Source organism: Bos grunniens, chromosome 9 (genome assembly GCF_055505025.1).
Source record: "Bos grunniens cultivar Pamir isolate PY7600 chromosome 9, Bosgru_T2T1.0, whole genome shotgun sequence".
Classification (NCBI taxonomy): Eukaryota; Metazoa; Chordata; class Mammalia; order Artiodactyla; family Bovidae; genus Bos; species Bos grunniens.
Window position 1 is genome coordinate 88358202 of NC_141173.1, and position 17451 is coordinate 88375652.

The window sequence follows — 17451 nt, forward strand, 5'->3', positions numbered from 1 at the left end:
GGAATAATCCAAATTGTATACAGAGATTTATACACAAAGATGTTAATTGTGGTATTGTTTATACTTTTGAAAAGCCAGAAACCAACCAAATATCCAGTGATGGAGGAATGAAACAGATTGTAGAACATCCATATAATAAAGGACTGTATAACCATTAAGATCAATTTTTAAAAAGACTATTTAATGTTTTGGGGGAAAGACTTGACATGCTGCTAAGTGTGGGCTTTCCTGGTGGCTCAGATAATAAAGAATCTGCCTGCAATGCAGGAGACCTGGGTTCGATCCCTGGGTTGGGAAGATCCCCTGGAGAAGGGAATGGCTACCCACTCCAGTATTCTTACCTGGAGAATTCCATGGACAAAGGAGCGGGCTGGAGTCAGAGTCCGTGGGGTCACAAAGAGTTGACATGACTGAGTGACTAACACACACACACAATGCTAAGTGCAAATACAGGATATATTTATATAGTATAATCTTAATTGGGTAAAAATAATTTCCATAGAAGAAAATATGTTAATAGTGGTTCGTTCTGAGGAGTAATTGTGGTTGGTTTATATTTTCTAAGTTTTCTAGAAAAAGCATATGTAACTTCCATATTAGCAAAAAGATTATTAAAAAAGAAATCATGGCAGCTCATCATATATTAAGTGTTTAAGCATATTATGTTTTAGAGCTGGATAGAAGCACAGGGACTATTTAGTCTGGGAGCTATGGCTGGAGGTTGTAATTGATGCGTGATTGTCTGAGAGCTGTTTTTCAGAGGTCTTAAAGGAAAGGAAGTCTCCTTCACGTTTTTGCTCCGGGATGTCCCTGCTGTGCACAGTTCTGTCACTCACTGGCTGTCCCTTGCTGATCAGAAAGTCTGATTGGCTGTCAGCTTTGTTTCAACAAATCTAAAAAAGGAAGACAAAGTAATTATTATCTAATAAATGCAACTTATTTAGTAGGTTGCTGCTGCTGCTGCTAAGTCGCTTCAGTCGTATCCGACTCTGTGTGACCCCATAGATGGCAGCCCACCAGGGTCCCCATCCCTGGGATTCTCCAGGCAAGAACACTGGAGTGGGTTGCCATTTTCTTCTCTAATGCATGAAAGTGAAAACTGAAAGTGAAGTCGTTCAGTCCTTTCCAACTCCTAGCAACCCCATGGACTGCAGCCTACCAGGCCCCTCTATCCATGGGATTTTCCAGGCAAGAGTACTGGAGTGGGTTGCCATTGCCTTCTCCAATTTAGTAGGCAGAAACTTTAATACATGAGGCAACAACAAAAGATTGCTAATGGCTTAAAGTGAGAACTATTTGGTTCTGATCCATGAATAGTCACAACATCATTTTAGTGGGTCTTCCCCAGTATTATGTTTTGAATGAAATTAGAGTGAAATAAAAAAGAGTGTGTGGAATACAGTAAGTGTTCATTCTTTAAGTTTTTATTTCAGATGTATTTTTGTATGTCAGATCAGATCAGTCGCTCAGTCACGTCTGACTCTGCGACCCCGTGAATCACAGCACACCAGGCCTCCCTGTCCATCACCAACTCCCGGAGTTCACTCAGACTCATGTCCATCGAGTCAGTGATGCCATCCAGCCATCACATCCTCTGTCATCCTATTCTCCTCTTGCCCCCAATCCCTCCCAGTATCAGAGTCTTTTCCAATGAGTCAACTCTTCGCATCAGGTGGCCAAAGTACTGGAGTTTCAGCTTTAGCATCATTCCTTTCAAAGAAATCCCAGGGCTGATCTCCTTCAGAATGGACTGGTTGGATCTCCTTGCAGTCCAAGGGACTCTCAAGAGTCTTCTCCAACACCACAGTTCTAAAGCATCAATTCTTCGGCGCTCAGCCTTCTTCACAGTCCAACTCTCACACCCATACATGACCACAGGAAAAACCATAGCCTTGACTAGATGAACCTTTGTTGGCAAAGTAATATCTCTGCTTTTGAATATGCTGTCTAGGTTGGTCATAACTTTCCTTCCAAGGAGTAAGCGTCTTTTAATTTCATGGCTGCAGTCACCATCTGCAGTGATTTTGGAGCCCAAAAAAATAAAGTCTGACACTGTTTCCACTGTTTCCCCATCTATTTCCCATGAAGTGATGGGACCAGATGCCATGATCTTCGTTTTCTGAATGTTGAATTTTTGTATGTACTGGATTGTAAATATCAGTGTGTCTTGTTTTTCTTTTCAAACTGTGATTTGCAGTCCAAAAAAGTCAAGAGACTTCTATTACGATCTAGACCCATGGTTCTCATTAAGATCCTGAGACCAGAAGCATAGGTGTCACCTGGAAGCTTGTCAGAAATGCAAGTTCTCAGGCCACAGCCTATATCTACTGAATCAGAAACTCTGGGGCAGTGGGCTCAGCACTCTGGAATGTATTTAATAAGCCCTCCTTCCCACCTGTGATTTGATGTGCACTCAAGTTTGAAAACCACGGGTCTAGTTTAGCTATTTCAAGTAAGGTTCAGAGACTAACGCTGGCATCATTTGGTAGCCAGTTGGAAATGCAAAATATTCAGCCCCAACCAGACTTATTCCTTCAGAATCCACACATTTCCCTGGTGAGTTTAAGCAAGTGTTAAAGATTTCGTGAAGTTTGCGAAGCATTGATCTAAACCACATAGGCCTTCAGGGGCCAAGTAGATAATGTCAATGAGTGAAGGCAGCTTGGTTTGCTCTTTAAAGAGAGTACAGCAGTGAGAAGGCAGGATGGTGAGAAGCTTAAGTATCTTCATTTGTTTAAAAATGTCCTATACTGTGCCAGTTGGGTTAACACACCCAACCAAGCTCATCAATTAAGGTTAGCTGCAGTTGACCTCAGTGACTTCAAGCAGATTTTAAACCCTTATTTGAATAGTGTGACTCTCTCATAATAACTTCTTCTGATCTCTTTTAGGAGTTCATTAAGGAGCTGCTCTCTCGGATAAGAGGCATGCGGAAGTTGAGCCCCCCACAGAAGAAGGCTGTATAATTCCAGCCCAGGTGGAACTCTGCTGGAGACCCAGGAAGGAATTTGGACTTCACGAAGACTTTTCATAAAGAACTGTTGTCCTTATGAGCAACTTTTTTGGGGGTGGGGAGGGGTGGTATCTATTAGACATTTATTCAAGAGTGTTCCTTTTTTGGTTTTTAAAGGTTTGGTTGGTGTAATATTTTAATAGCAAAGATATCACAGACTCTGGCTTCAGCCCAACCAGAGAGCATCAAATCAGGCAGACACGCAAGGAGGGGCTGGACCAGGCAGCATCTTCTTGGAGAAACCAGATGTTAAGGACCTAATGATACAGGGATGATGGTTTTCTTACAGCTAGTTTGGTAATACTTTTTTCTTGAGTTGTACATTTGACACAAAGGTCGAATTTCTTGTACTTGTATATATCTACAGGCAACTAAGTTAAAATGTGGATGTGAGTTTTATTTCACACGGATGGAATAAACTTGTGGTCATCCTTTAATTGGAGGTCATGGCATGTGTGTTTTCAAGAGGCCACTAGGTCTTCTTCATGTGAGTGCTGGAGACCGCCAATGTTCACTTTCTACACCAAAGTGAAAAGAACTCAGCGTATCCGTTATTTTAATGAGCTACACTATGACAATGTGGAGTTGGTCAAGGGCTTAATTTATGGACTTTGTATTATTCTGTTAATTGGGATGCTTTGCCAGGTCATGTACTTATTGCCTCATTTGTGGTATTTTAAAGTTTTCTGAACCGTTTCTTTGAATGACTATTCAAATTTCTCTAGAAATGTTCATACTGTCTGAGGGGTGTTTGGCCGTGGAACCAGAAAGCACCGTGTAGCAATTCATTCTGTGCTTTCTACCAAATACCATATATTATTCTCTCTCCATGAAAGCAGGTCATAAGGAAGTGAGCAGATTATATCTTCCTCCTTAGAAGTAGATCTGGGCATTTCTGTGCCTGGAGGGCATCAGACCAGATTGGGTGAGCTGAGCGATGAGCGGGTGTACAACTGAGAAAACCTCAGCTCCTCTGGAGAAAGTCGATGCAGGAGCATTGGCTGGTTTGGAAGTGTGGTAGAGATTTCCTTTCTGGCTTCTCTCAGTGGCTTATGGTGAGGACTCTGGCCCTAATTGTGCACCCTGATCCGATCCCTTTGCTTGGAGCTGAGCCTGGGGCACCTGCTGAGCCCCTCTCAGTTCTATACCGGCTCCTTGGAGAAGGATCAAAATGCAGCTGGATGTGGGTGGGGTCAAAGGTCAGAGTAGAAACTCTTGGTGTCCTCCAGGAAGCCCCCACTGCCTCCCATAGAAACCCCCCTCCCTACTGTAAGGTGTCTCTAGGTGGCCCTGTCAGAGGACAGGGGTCAGGCATTTTATATCAAGGGTGCTCTGAACATATTTTATTTTTTAAAAGAACTATGTTTGTGAATTTTATGTACACTGGCAAGCTTTTGAAAATGTATTTAATTTTGTAATGTTTACCAATGATTTATTTACAAGCTATTTACTCGAATAAACGAAGCTGCTTACAACTCTGCTTACACGTTTGCCTTGCGAAACAGCATGGGTGTGATGATTTTACTTTGTCAGATGCTCTGAAGACAAGGGTGTGTGCACATATGCTCAGTTGTGTCCGACTCTGCGACCCCATAGACTGAAGCCCTCCAGGCTTCTCCGTCCATGGGATTTTCCAGGCAAGAATACTGGAGTGGGTTGCCTTGCCCTCCTCCAGGGGATCTTCCTGACCCAGGGATCAGACCCAGGGATCTTACCCATGCCTCCTGCATTGGCAGGTGGGTTCTTTACAACTGAGCCACCTGAGAAGCCACAGACAACGGTACCAAGCACCAGCTAGCTTTTCATTTTCAGGTCTTTTGTTCATTTGATCCTGGACCTCACCTGAGGCATCTTCAGATCAGGTGGTGAAAGGAGGGGAGCTGGAACAGACTCCCCGCTTGAGCAGGAAACAGAAAATAACTCTGTGCCCTTGGCTCTGCCTGCCTTCTACTCCAGCACTCCCCCAGGCCATGCGTCTTTCATTTAATTCAAACTCCCTTTTGCCCATCTGGTGTATATTCTCAAGATTTCAGATTAATCAGATATTCCAATTATTGTTAGAATGCCTTACACTCTATGAGTACACAAAAATCAGAACTTGCAGGAATTCTGGTAGGTTTGACCAGCCCAGGTTATAATTTTTTCCTTTGAACTTTTCCTTTGAAGGCCTCTGAGGCCTGTCACATCACATACTTCCTGCCCCCTCCCCACCCCCCGCCACCTTGCTCTTGGCCTGGCATCACCTGACTCCCTGGAGCACTCAAGCCACAAGCTGGGACCTCCTCCTTGCCTCCCCATCCGGGTCCCAATGCATCCATAGTCACCAAGCTTTTCCTCTGCTAATACTGCTTAAATCTGTCCCAGTGAAATCTTGCAGTGATTGCTACAACTATCTTGGAATTGACTTCCCTGTGTTCTGTCTTAATGTCCCTCTGATCTGTTTTCTACCCAGTAATCAGAATAATCTTTCCCCAAAACAGCTCTGACCACTCCACTCCCCTACCTAAAACCCAAACCCCTCTGACTTCTCTACAAGGAATTGGTTCCTACCTCTCCAGCCTTCTCTTTTGGCCTTTCGGACTGATGTCTGGTCCTACTGAATTCCTTGGGGTGTCTGAAATGTTCTCTGTATTTTTTTTCCTCAGAAGTTTTGCAAAAACTATTGCCTGGGTCTGGTACACCCTCTCCACCAACAGGCTGTATCTGGAGAGCTGGGTTGGACCCTTCCTAAGGGTGTGTACAGCCTAGTGACATGTTTCCACTATTACTACTGACTATTCACCTGTTATCTCATCTGTTAGACTCTAGGATTCTTGAGGTTGGAACTGGGTCTTATAAATCAGGCCCCTGGTTCTGTGCTTGACCAATCAGAGGGATCAATATGTGTTTGCCAATTGAATAAATATGATAAATGATTCTTTGGGAAAACTGACTCCTTCCCACCTTGGAGAGTGCATATTAGACCCGAGTGTATGTTTGAATCACCCCCGAAGCTTTAAAGCAGCTGATGCCTAGACCCTAGTCCTGACCAACTTAATCGGAATCTGTAGGTAGGAGCAGAGGTTAGGCATTTTTAAGGTCCCCAAGTTGAGTACCCCGGGCCACTGGTCATTCTTGTGTAGCCCAATGCCCACGTTTGACAGTAGGGTATCAGCTTGTGCTGTTATGACAGGTGGCAGCCATGATGTGAGCACGCTAACTATTTCTCATTTTATTTTCTGCTGGAGAGCAATTAAGGGTCAGCACTTGGGGAATGACTTCAAAGGAACCAATTTCTGGCTCAGTGATTGCTTGAACACCTGGAAATCCACGTTTAAACGGAGTGGTGTCCATTTACAGCAATCATAATAGTGGCTCCCACTTCTTGATCACTGTGTTAAGTGTTTATCTGCCTTATCTCATTTTGTCTGACATTAATATAATGGGGTGGATCGCTATTCTCATTTTACAGGTGAGAAAAAATCAACTCAGAAAAGGTAAGCAGCTTACCCGAGATCACACAGTTATAGAGCTGAGATTCAAGCCCTTTAGGCTTACCTGTCTCTTACAGGGGGATATTCAGTCCCAAACACAGGAGTAGGGCCCCTGCATCTGCATCTATCAGAGTATCTCACTGCATCTACAGTGAGCTGGGCCCCTGAGCTGGTGGGTGGGGTGGGGAGGCTCTGTGGTTGGAGGGGTCCTTGGCCTCCTCATGGTCCTCTCCATCTGTAGGTAGAAGCAGAGCTTAGGCATTTTTTAAGGTCCCCAGATTGAGTGCCTGGGCCACTGGCCATTCTTATATAACCCAATGCCCACGTCTGACGGCAGGTCATCAGCTTGTGCTGTTGTGATAGGTGGCAGCCATGATGTGAGCACACTATTTCTCATTTTATTTTCTACTGGAGAACCTGGGGCCCAACCTGCTCTGGAGCTGTGGCATTTTATTTTCTACTGGAGAACCCGGGGCCCTGCCTGCTCTGGAGCTGTGGCACAGCCTATTCCGGGCTCTTCTTGTTTTCTACCCTAACAAAAAGCTCCTGGATTTGGCCTTGGCAGCAAAGTACAGAGCACCCTTTCTTCAGTTTCCTGAGAAAGCAAATTTAGGAGAAAGAGCAGCCCAGGGTGATGTGGTTTCCAGCTCTTGTTACACACAGATGTTTGATTTTCATTTACAAAATTAAAGTCTCCATGAAAGGCTGTGTGCTATGCAGAAATCAGTTGATCAATGGTAGATGAATAAGTCATTATTTCTGGTTCTTTCTAAGAAGACGAAGTGGCTGGGAACATGAGCTCTGTGCGAGCCACACCAAGGGGTACAGGCTGAAGGGGTCAACGCCAAGAGATTGCCAGGCAGGCACCAGGCCCCCACCTGGAGACACAGGTGGGACAGCGTCTGGGAGGTGATCTCATCCCTTTCCATGATCAGAGTGGGAGCCATGTGTTTTCCTTGGTGCCTAGTATTGCTCTGGGTGCTGCTCCACGCCCGGCCTGTAAGCACGGGGCTTGTTCTTATTCCTGTCCCTCCAGTGTTGCTCAGCGAGATGCCCAGGCTCAGAGCCAGCCCTTCGTGTGACTGCTGAGTGACACTCCTGCACTTGCATCACGCTTCTGCTTCTGAGTTAAAGCTTCTGTGGATTCCCTCTGCTTCTCAGGGATCTTCCTTGAGTGCCAACACTTTGGGGAGCTTCCTACCATCCCCTCACCCACATCCTTTCACCCCTGCTTTGGGCACTAACCTGAGGACACTTTGATGGCAGAAATAGCCTAAGATGTCTTGGGTGGGGAGAAGTACTGTGGGTGGGCGGGCCCCTTGTCTCTGGTCTAAAAACACACAAAGAACTCAGTGTATTTATTTGGTATTGGAACTTTGGGAAAGCTGATTTCAGATTGAACAGAGATAGGTGTTCTGGTGATTCTCCCCACTGCTGTTTTCTTCTTCTTTGAATTTATTTCAACCCAAAGGATCCTGGAGTTATTACTGAGAGCTGGTGACATTCTCTATGAAGTTTGGGATGTAACCAGCCGGGTGTATGTAATTTGCTTGTGAAAATCAGGTGGATTCTCCCAGTCTTCTGTGAGCAAGAAAGATCCAGACTTCCTGGAGATCCCCTCCTCCCGGACTCAGACACCAGGGCTGGAAATGCTTCACTTCTTCAGTGTTCTGATGCCACCATGGCATCGTGCACCTGGGAATGAATGGCTTGTATAAGACTGAATTGTTCTCTACTCCTCTGGGCTGTGTGGGTGTTCCCACCACAGAACACTGGATGAGCATCTCAGTGGAGTACTGTTACAACAACAACTGCAAACTAGGCCTTGGAGATCTGGTCTTCTGATGCTTTGTTGGGTCCATTGGATAAATAAGACCAGCTTTATCTCTGGTACATATTTCCTTCAGCCTCAGGCTCTTCAAAGTAAGGTGTATTAAATGACCTTGCTGGGTTTGGGTTCACCTTGTTCTGGTGGATTCTAGAGGTAGAAAGTCCTATCAAGTATATGGGGGTTTAAAAAAGTGTTTGTGCTATGTTGACTTGGTCACATTTTACAGACACACATATGCACACAAATTTAGTGTTATCCTTGTTGGGAGACAATTATATACGGGTCTCCAGTGTTTCTGCGTGTTTGTGGCCAGACATTGCCTTAGGGGTGGACACGTGTTTTCAAGTATGATTGTGTGTGCAGCAAACTGTGTTGGAGGATAGAGATTGCTTCTTCCTCTGGAGCAAAAAAATAAGTGAGCTTCAGATCAGATCAGATCAGATCAGTCGCTCAGTCGTGTCCGACTCTTTGTGACTCACACCAGGCCTCCCTGTCCATGACCAACTCCCGGAGTTCACTGAGACTCACGTCCATCGAGTCAGTGATACCATCCAGCCATCTCATCCTCTGTCGTCCCCTTCTCCTCCTGCCCCCAATCCCTCCCAGCATCAGAGTCTTTTCCAATGAGTCAACTCTTTGCATGAGGTGGCCAAAGTACTGGAGTTTCAGCTTTAGCATCATTCCTTCCAAAGAAATCCCAGGGCTGGTCTCCTTCAGAATGGACTGGTTGGATCTCCTTTACTGCCTATTATAAAAGATACGGGTTCCCTAAGTTCAGAGTTCTTTCTCCTATAGTGCAACCCTTTGCAAGGCAGTTGTCACTCAACCTTCTTTGCAACCCCCTGTGTGAATTGGGACTTTCAAAATCATCATTCCAAAATGCTGCTGCTCTAGCTACTATTCTTGTGAATAATAAGCTGTCCTTTCTCTCTGACCTGGGAGTATTGGGTCTTTGATGTATTCCTGGCTCTCAGGCAGGCTAACTTTTCAACTTGGAAATAGGGTCAAATCTCATACCCCGCCCAAGTCTTGGCAATGATCAGTCTTCCTGGTCTCTTTAAGTATGATTTGCATCATTTGTGTAACTAGTAGATACTTTCTTTTGTTTAGACCCTAATTTGATCCATCGTTTTCAATTATAGAGAGTCAGAAATTTTCTTTAGAGAGATGTCATGTCTGGAAATGATTCTTTGTTGGCAGAATTTACTTTTACTTTCACAAAAGCTATTTTTTCTCTCTCTCTCCTTGTTAGCAACAGAAGGAGGATGCGATGTGGTAGAGATAAGGGAAAATGGGCTGATGGAAGAGAGACATAGCAAATTTACGGAAAAACGACACTCTAGAGTGAAGCTGAGAAGACAGGCAGATGGCAGTACTTGTCTTGAATCTTTCTCTTTAAAATAGGTACTTAAATAATATGAGTGGTAGTTTATCACATGCTACCTTGACATCCTCAATTAAACTCCAAAAGCAGTTTAGTGACTGTAAACTTTATTTGCAGTATCACAGTCAATCCAGTGGTCCCTGAACAACAAAATAGGAAAGCAAGCTCATGGAATGAATTTCTGGTGCTCCCAGATCGCAAAGTGATCCATATAAAGCGTTAACACATCATACCCCTTGGGGTCACAAGTTGCTTGAGGGTAAGTGATTTTGCAGGTTGGTTTTCCTCCTATTAGTAGTAGGAAATTACTCCTGGTATGGATTAGATTTGTAAAGGAGGTCATTAGTGACTCAAACCCCCTTTCTGATAGCTATGGATTAGGAGACAAATAAGGCAAAGTATCTTAATTTAAAAAAATATTTTTATAGCATTTAGCACCTCACTCTTTTTGGCTGTAACCCCAACATGGAGCACCAAAATGCATAATCTATAGTGTAGGCTTAGAGAATCATCTCTTTCTGAAATTAATGATAGGTGAGGAGTTGAACAAAACCTCCCAAATTGCTTAAAATATATATATATATATTTATATAGTTTTTTAATCTTATTGTGTTTCAAACATGTGCTCCCTTTTTCATTTTTAAAAATTTTTACTTTTTGGCTATGCTGCATGGCATGTGGAAATTTAGTTCCCTGACCAGGGACCAAATCAGCAGCCCCTGCATTGAAAGTGTGGAGGCTTAACCACCAGACCACCAGGGAAGTCCCACATGCTCCTTTCAGAGCTGAGAGTGCCCTGCCTATCTCTTTAAGCTTGTGCTTGTGCTAAGTCACTTCAGTCGTGTCGGGATTCTTTGTGGCCCCATGCACCGTAGCCCGCCAGGCTCCTCTGTCCATGGGGTTCTTCAGGCAAGGATACTGGAGTGGGTTGCCATGCCCTCCTCCAGGGGATCTTCCTGACCCAGGGATCGAACCCATGTGTCTTATGTCTCCTGCATTGGCAGGCAGGTTCTTTACCTTTGAGCCACCAGGAAAGTCTCATCTTTAAGCTAGGAGTTCTTAAAGCTACAGCTCATGTGGCCTTAAGGGGAGTCTTCAAAACCTCTGAAACTTTGTAAGAGAGAAAGCAAGAGATCAGACAGAGATAGAGACACACACAGAGCAACAGAGAGAGAGTGCTGTAAAGGAGAGACATAAATTGCTTCCGAGAGGGAAGAGCAGAGAGGTGGGAACGTTTCGGGCAGGAGAGGGTCTAGGCTCTCGTCAGGTTCCCACAGTGTCCATCCCTAGAACAGGTGAAGAAACAGGCTCTGGAGGCCATAGTCCCATTGGAAGCCAGGGTTGCTGGGTGTTCCAGAAGAGCTGGGCAAGCCCAGCCTCCCCTCCTGGGCCCCAGCCCTCCCTGATTCCCTGGTTTCCGTCTCTCCCACCTCATCCTCAGAGGTTCCGCTTGCTGAATTGCTTCTGTGAATATTAGCTTCTCCCTGAGATGCTGCTCCCAGAGCAAACAGCAACCTGCCCAGCAGGGAAGCCGCTGGGGATGGTCCTGCGCCCCGCCACGCACATATACTGATTTATTCAGGAGGTGAGCTCCATGTCCCTTTCCTCTTCTGCTTTTTTGGGATGAATTCCACCCATAGGTTCTGAGGATCACACGTTTTTGATGTAGATTCACCTCCAACAGGCTCAGCTTCACAGGTCTGCTTCAGTAGCCAATGCCCCTTGCCTCAGCAGTACATGCCCTGGGAATTTAAATTCCATAAAATATTTTATAATTTCTAGGAGGAAGTCAATCTTTAATTGTTCTTCCTCATGTTTTATCATGAGTCTCATTTAATCCAAAGTGTTGCTTCCTAATTTACAATCTTTCTGTGGAGTAAACACGAAAGATGCTTCGTAAAGCCACTCTGCAAGCAGGATGCACATTTCAGAACAGAACGTGCCCCCTGTTTAAGTAGTTGCTCACCCTTCCACCTCCCGAGATCAAGAATGACTCATTCGTGTACAGGATGAACCAGACAAAGCAACATTTCTAATGCGCTCCAGACCCTGAAGGCAGAAACCCTTTAAGAATTGAAATTCCCATTTTATTGCCAACAACAAATATCAGACAGAACGTCCATTCAGCGATGATCGCCCAGAGGAAAACAAGCAGAAGCTAAGAGCTCTTAAGATTATAACCAAGCATCAATCCAGTCAACTCCCTCAGATACTAACCTCATTACTAAAGAGTCATTATATTTGTGTTGTCAGGGTTTCTTGAAAAGTCCTTGGTGGCTATTTATGGGTCACTGGGAAAGTGTTAATGTCTGCCTTGGATGCTTTAGGACTGACCCTTCAAATGCTTATATGGGATTGGCTGAGTCTGGAAGTTGTGTTGGTTTTCCACCCAAGGCTTCACAAGAGCTTTTAAATTGCCTGTAGCTGTCAGAGGGGATCATCTCCTTAGGAAAGTGGGTGGAGCTTGCCCATCACACCACGGTTCAGGTTTTCACAATAATGCTGCTGTGGCCTCTCGTCTCTCCTTTCACTTTAAATGGTGGTTCTGAAGTCCAGCTGTAGTGCCGCTGATGTGGGGCTTCCCTGGTGGCTCAGATAATAAAGAATCTGCCTGCAGTGCAGGAGACCTGGGTTTGATCCCTGAGTGGGGAAGATTCCCTGGAGAAGGGAATGGCAACCCACTCAGTTATTCTTGCCTGGAGAATTCCATGGACAAAAGAGCCTGGGGGGGCTATAGTTTATGGGGTTGCAAAGAGTTGGGCATGACTGAGCAACCAAGCACACACACATAGTTGATTTACAATGTTGAGTTAATTTCTGCTATACAGCAAAGTGATTCAGTCATATATATATATTCTTTTAAAAATTCTTTTCTATTATGGTTATTCACAAGATATTGAATACAGCTCCCTTAGTGCTGTGCTGCTGATTTTATAAGAATCTTATAGGAAACAAGCTTGGGTTACTAACAGGGGTGGGGTTAGCACACACCCTCTAGAAGAGGCTTCAGCAGCCATAGCGAGGCCCCTGGGCCCCTGTCCTCCTCCACACAGCAACCCCCCTACCAATTTATCAGAGGCCCCACAGTCAGGCATTCATTCTCCTTCAAGTTAACCAGCACATACTCCTGGGATCTTAAGCTTTAATCATCTTTGTTTTGGTCAAGTATGGACCAGCATGTCTTTTGGCCCCTACTGTGATATAGGGCTCCTCAAACAAAGTACTTACCTGGTGGCTCAATCAGTAGAGAATCTGCCTGCTTTGCAGAAGACCTGGGTTCAATCCCTGGGTCGAGAAGATCCCTTGGAGGAGGAAATGTCAACCCACTGCAATATTCTTGCCTGGGAAATCCCATGGACAGAGGAGCCTGGCAGGCTATAGTCCATGGGTTGCAAAGAGTTGGACACCACTGAGTGACTAAATCATCACCAAACAAAGTAAGGGCATCTCTTGTCATTAAAAATGCTAAAATAGCAAAACTAAATATGTATCGAGGCAGGCCCTGCCTTGGCACTAGGTGAAGCAGTCTGTGATTCTGGTACGTGGATCTGAATATTTTGTCCACAGAATGTTTAATGTGGTGCAAATATTGTAGAGAAAGGTAAAGCTCAGAAAATTATCAGAGGGGCCTTGGATAAGTTTGCAAAGGGGTGGATGGGACAGGTATGGCCTTCACTGTGATAAAGTCCACCGAGGGCCCCACGTGGGCCTTAGGAGGTTGGTAGAGTGAAAAAGCACTTGGATCTGTCAGAACCCAGCCTGGTGTCTTTGGGCAAGTGATTCTGTCTGGGCTTCCATCTCTTCCTCTTAAAATTAAGAATATTTGCCCTAACTATCTTGCAGAGTAGAAATGAGCAATAAACGTTAAAGGTCGGCCACAGCATTAACATCTACTGGAAGCTTGATTGGTTTGATCTCCTTGCTGTCCAGGGGACCCTTAAGAGTCTTCTCCAGGACCACAGCTTAGAAGCATCAATTCTTCAGTGCACAGCCTTTTTTATGGTCCAACTCTCACATCTTACATCTCACCCAGCACCTTATTACTATTACATGCATGTCATTACTTAGAATATCTGTCTTGCTCATTCTCAGTTTCAAAAATGATGATCACTACCCTTAGGGCCCTTGCTTTTTCCTCCTCTCTCTTCCTTCTCCATCTGTTACCAACCACAAGGTTCAACAACAAGGGTGAAGCCGGGGGAAGTCAGTGGAGTTGACAGCACAGCTTAAGTCTGTGAGGCCACCATCAAGAGTCTTCAGGGGCAAGGCTGGAGCACCTACCTGTGGGGGACAAGGATATGAACCCCAGGGTTCCCCAGGTTTTCCAGTTCCGTAGTTAGAAGCTTGGAGGAACTGAGAGAACTTTGGGTTGATCCTTGCTGTCTGTGTATTACATTTTGTCCTCATTAGTACTGAAATGTGTTTGTATCACTTCTTCTTGGGGTCATACCTGACTGGGGGTGGAGATAGCCTTTGGGTCAGTACCCTATATCCAGCAGTCATCCCAGTGGGGCAAAATTATGTATGGGAAAATGGCCCTCCATAGCTAAGGCTCAAAGAAGGTGAAATCCATCTAACAAGGCACACATTTTCTTTTTTTTTCCCCAGTGTTTCTAGGGGCCAGTGTTTTTTAAATCAAGGACAAGGTTATGGAAAATCATCTTTAATTAAACCTGCATCAGTCCCTCTAGGGCTTTGTGCTGTGTTCACCTCTTAAATTATCCACTCCAATTAGCAGAATTCTTCCTCCCAGCCTCCAGGTTTTGTTTGCAGGTCTCACGGTGCGCTGACAGCTCCAATCTGTTTCATTGTGTCTGGAAGCAGCATCTGTAGGATTTCTTCCTTGGCTGCCTCAGGCTGCATTCTTTTTCTCTCCCAGCGTGTCTTTGTTCTGAGCCCAGCTAAGGCCACAGCCAGCTTTGTCTCTTAAACCACCACCCCCTGCCTATTGCTATCCTACTGACTTTTATTCCCTGCTCTTCCCAGAATTAGCCTCCACCTACCCATGTATTTAATCAAGATATTGACTAGAATTCCTTGTTACTTTCAGAAAGAAACTTATGGAAGCAGTGCTCCCTCCTTCAGCCAGAAAAACCAAAGTGGAGGAGCCTTCTTAATCGAGCATCCACCCAGCTGACATTGCACCCTAAAATGATTAGAAAAACTCAGTTGATATTTTAAATCATCATTCAATTAATTAATCTAAAAAGAAAAGGGAACAGAAAATGTGCACTTTCTTTCATGTGATCCACATATTGACCCTTAAATACTTCAGCTTCCTGGAATATCTATTGTTGTTGCTGTTGTTCCGTCACTAAATCGTGTCTGACTGACTCTTTGTGACCCGCAGCACACCAGGCTGCAGCATGCCAGGCTTCCCTGTCCCTCACTGTCTCCCGGAGTTTGCTCAGGTTCATGTCCATTGAGTCAGTGATGCTATCTAACCCTCTCATCCTCTGCCGCCCTCTTCTTTTGCCTTCAATCTTTCCCAGCATCAGGGTCTTTTCCAATGAGCTGGCTCTTGGCATCAGGTGGCCAATGGATTGGAGCTTCAGTTTCAGCATCCATCCTTCCAATGAATATTCAGGGTTGATTTCCTTTAGGATTGACAGGTTGGATCTCTTTGCAGTCCAAATGGCTCTCAAGAGTCTTCTTCTGCACTGTATTGAATATCTATTAAGAGCTATAAATTACTGAGCAGTAATTTTAAAAAGAAATCATTATAACAAAATATTTATAATGTACAAAAAAATCCAAGGAAGAATATTGAAATGTTTTATACTTGTATTTATCTATGTCTGTGTAAATATCTGTATATATTTATCACCTGTGATATCTACAAGCCATTAAGCTTAAGATGTGAAACATAGATAAATCGAAGCCCTCTTATGCCCCTCTGCTGATCCCTCTCTCTACAGTGGTAACTATGAACCTGACTTTGGCGTGTATCCTTGCCATGTATGTCTTCGTACATTCACTACTTATGAAGGATCCATAAATAATACTACATTAAAAACTTCATGTAAATAGCATCATATTCTATGTATCTGTCTTCAACGTGTTTTTCACGTGTGAGAATTTCCTGTGTAAATATTAATAATTTGGTCACTTCATTTACTCTAAAGGAGGTGTGCCCATTCTCTCCCGGGTGGATGTTTAGGCTCTGACTTGCAGCAGTTATGAACAATGCTGTGATGGACTCATCATTCCAGGGGATCTGTGTGCGTGACAGTCTTCACAAGTGAATCAAGGTGATCAGGCAAGTCTGGGAAACTCCAGACCAAACTTTTCCTGTAAAAGGCCAGATCATAAATAGTTTCAGCTTTGTGGTGACAAAGCTCTTGACAGGCCCTGTCAATTCCCTCCAGCCCACCGTCTTCACAATCCTCTAAAAAATATAAAAATCATTCTTAATTTGAGGGCTGTCTACAGTATGCTGGCAGATTTGGTCCACTATCCTGTGCCTGACCCTATTCTGAGTACCATTGAGATGAGGCTACCTATGTCCGTAAACCTGTTGCTGCTGCTGCTGCTGCTAAGTCGCTTCAGTTGTGTCCAACTCTGTTCGACCCCATAGATGGCAGCCCACCAGGCTCCTCTGTCCATGGGATTCTCCAGGCAAGAACACTGGAGTGGGTTGCCATTTCTTCCTCCAATGCATGAAAGTGAAAAGTCAAAGTGAAGTTGTTCAGTCGTGTCCGACTCTTAGTGACCCCATGAACTGCAGCCTACCAGGGTCCTCCGTCCATGGGATTTTCCAGGCAAGAGTACTGGAGTGGGGTGCCATTGCCTTCTCCACCATAAACCTATTAGATACTGTTAAATGCTCTGAGATGACTTTGGAATGTCATAAAATCTGTCACCTCCTCTGTCTCTCTGATAGTCTATGACTTTCTTCCTCCTTCCTTCCCTCCAGTATGGTTATGTGTTGCATGATTTATCATTTCTGTGGGAACTTCTTGCTTGAACTCAGAGGTTTACTTTGGAGGAGCAGAGTGCCAGAGTCGCTCTTCCTCTATAAAGTTCTTACAGACTGAGCTTTATCCCACTTCTGAAAACCGGTGTGTGGCTGGGGCAGGTGGTGAACTGTGGGAACAGTGGAAATGCTTTCCACCTCTAGAACTACAGCCTCAGAACAGGTGCAGCTTGGGGACAAGGGGAGAAAACAGTGTTCATTGGACGCAAAGCCATAAATGTGCTTAGAAAACTTGGCATCGTCATGGTGCGTGCTAATGAAGGCTTTTAATTTTTATGATTATCTAGGGGAGAAAACATATGGGGAATGGTGATAATGTTCTGGAAGACAAAGAAAACACTAACAGAGAACAGTCTTGAAAATACAAAAGAAAAATATGACACATCCTGAGGGCTGAATACAAAAATCAATATTTGTCATGAAAAGTGTATGGTAAGGAGCTTTGAGAAAATGGAGAAATTCCAGACCACAGGCTGCAGGGCATCAAACAAGTTCACACCAGTCACACTTGACACCATTTTAAGTTAGAGCTACAATATTAGCAGAATGGGTTGGTTCTGTTGGATTTGAGATGAAAACATTTCATTCTCAGAAATAATTTGTTGGCCTGGATAAAACCCCAAAGACCAGGGAAATAGTGGCCCTGTGGCCCTACAGGTGTGGTGTCATTTGGCTTTTGGGATCATTGGCTTAAAGAGGTGTATAGAGAAGTGGTGGATGGAGACTGCCCCCCAAACACCAGAGAGGGTTACTGCTGAGCACTCTGTAATATAT

At 44.5% G+C, this 17451-nt stretch overlaps 1 protein-coding gene across 1 annotated transcript in view; it reads left to right on the top strand.

Annotated features, from left to right (window-relative positions):
• Window positions 1-4488, top strand: part of PPP1R14C (protein phosphatase 1 regulatory inhibitor subunit 14C) — a 90866-nt gene extending 86378 nt beyond the window's left edge. The window contains exon 4 of the mRNA XM_086318306.1: window positions 2892-4488. Coding sequence (XP_086174432.1) covers window positions 2892-2966 — 75 coding nt within the window. The 3' untranslated portion in view covers window positions 2967-4488. The remainder of the gene's footprint in view (window positions 1-2891) is intronic.
• Window positions 4489-17451: the final 12963 nt, after the last annotated feature.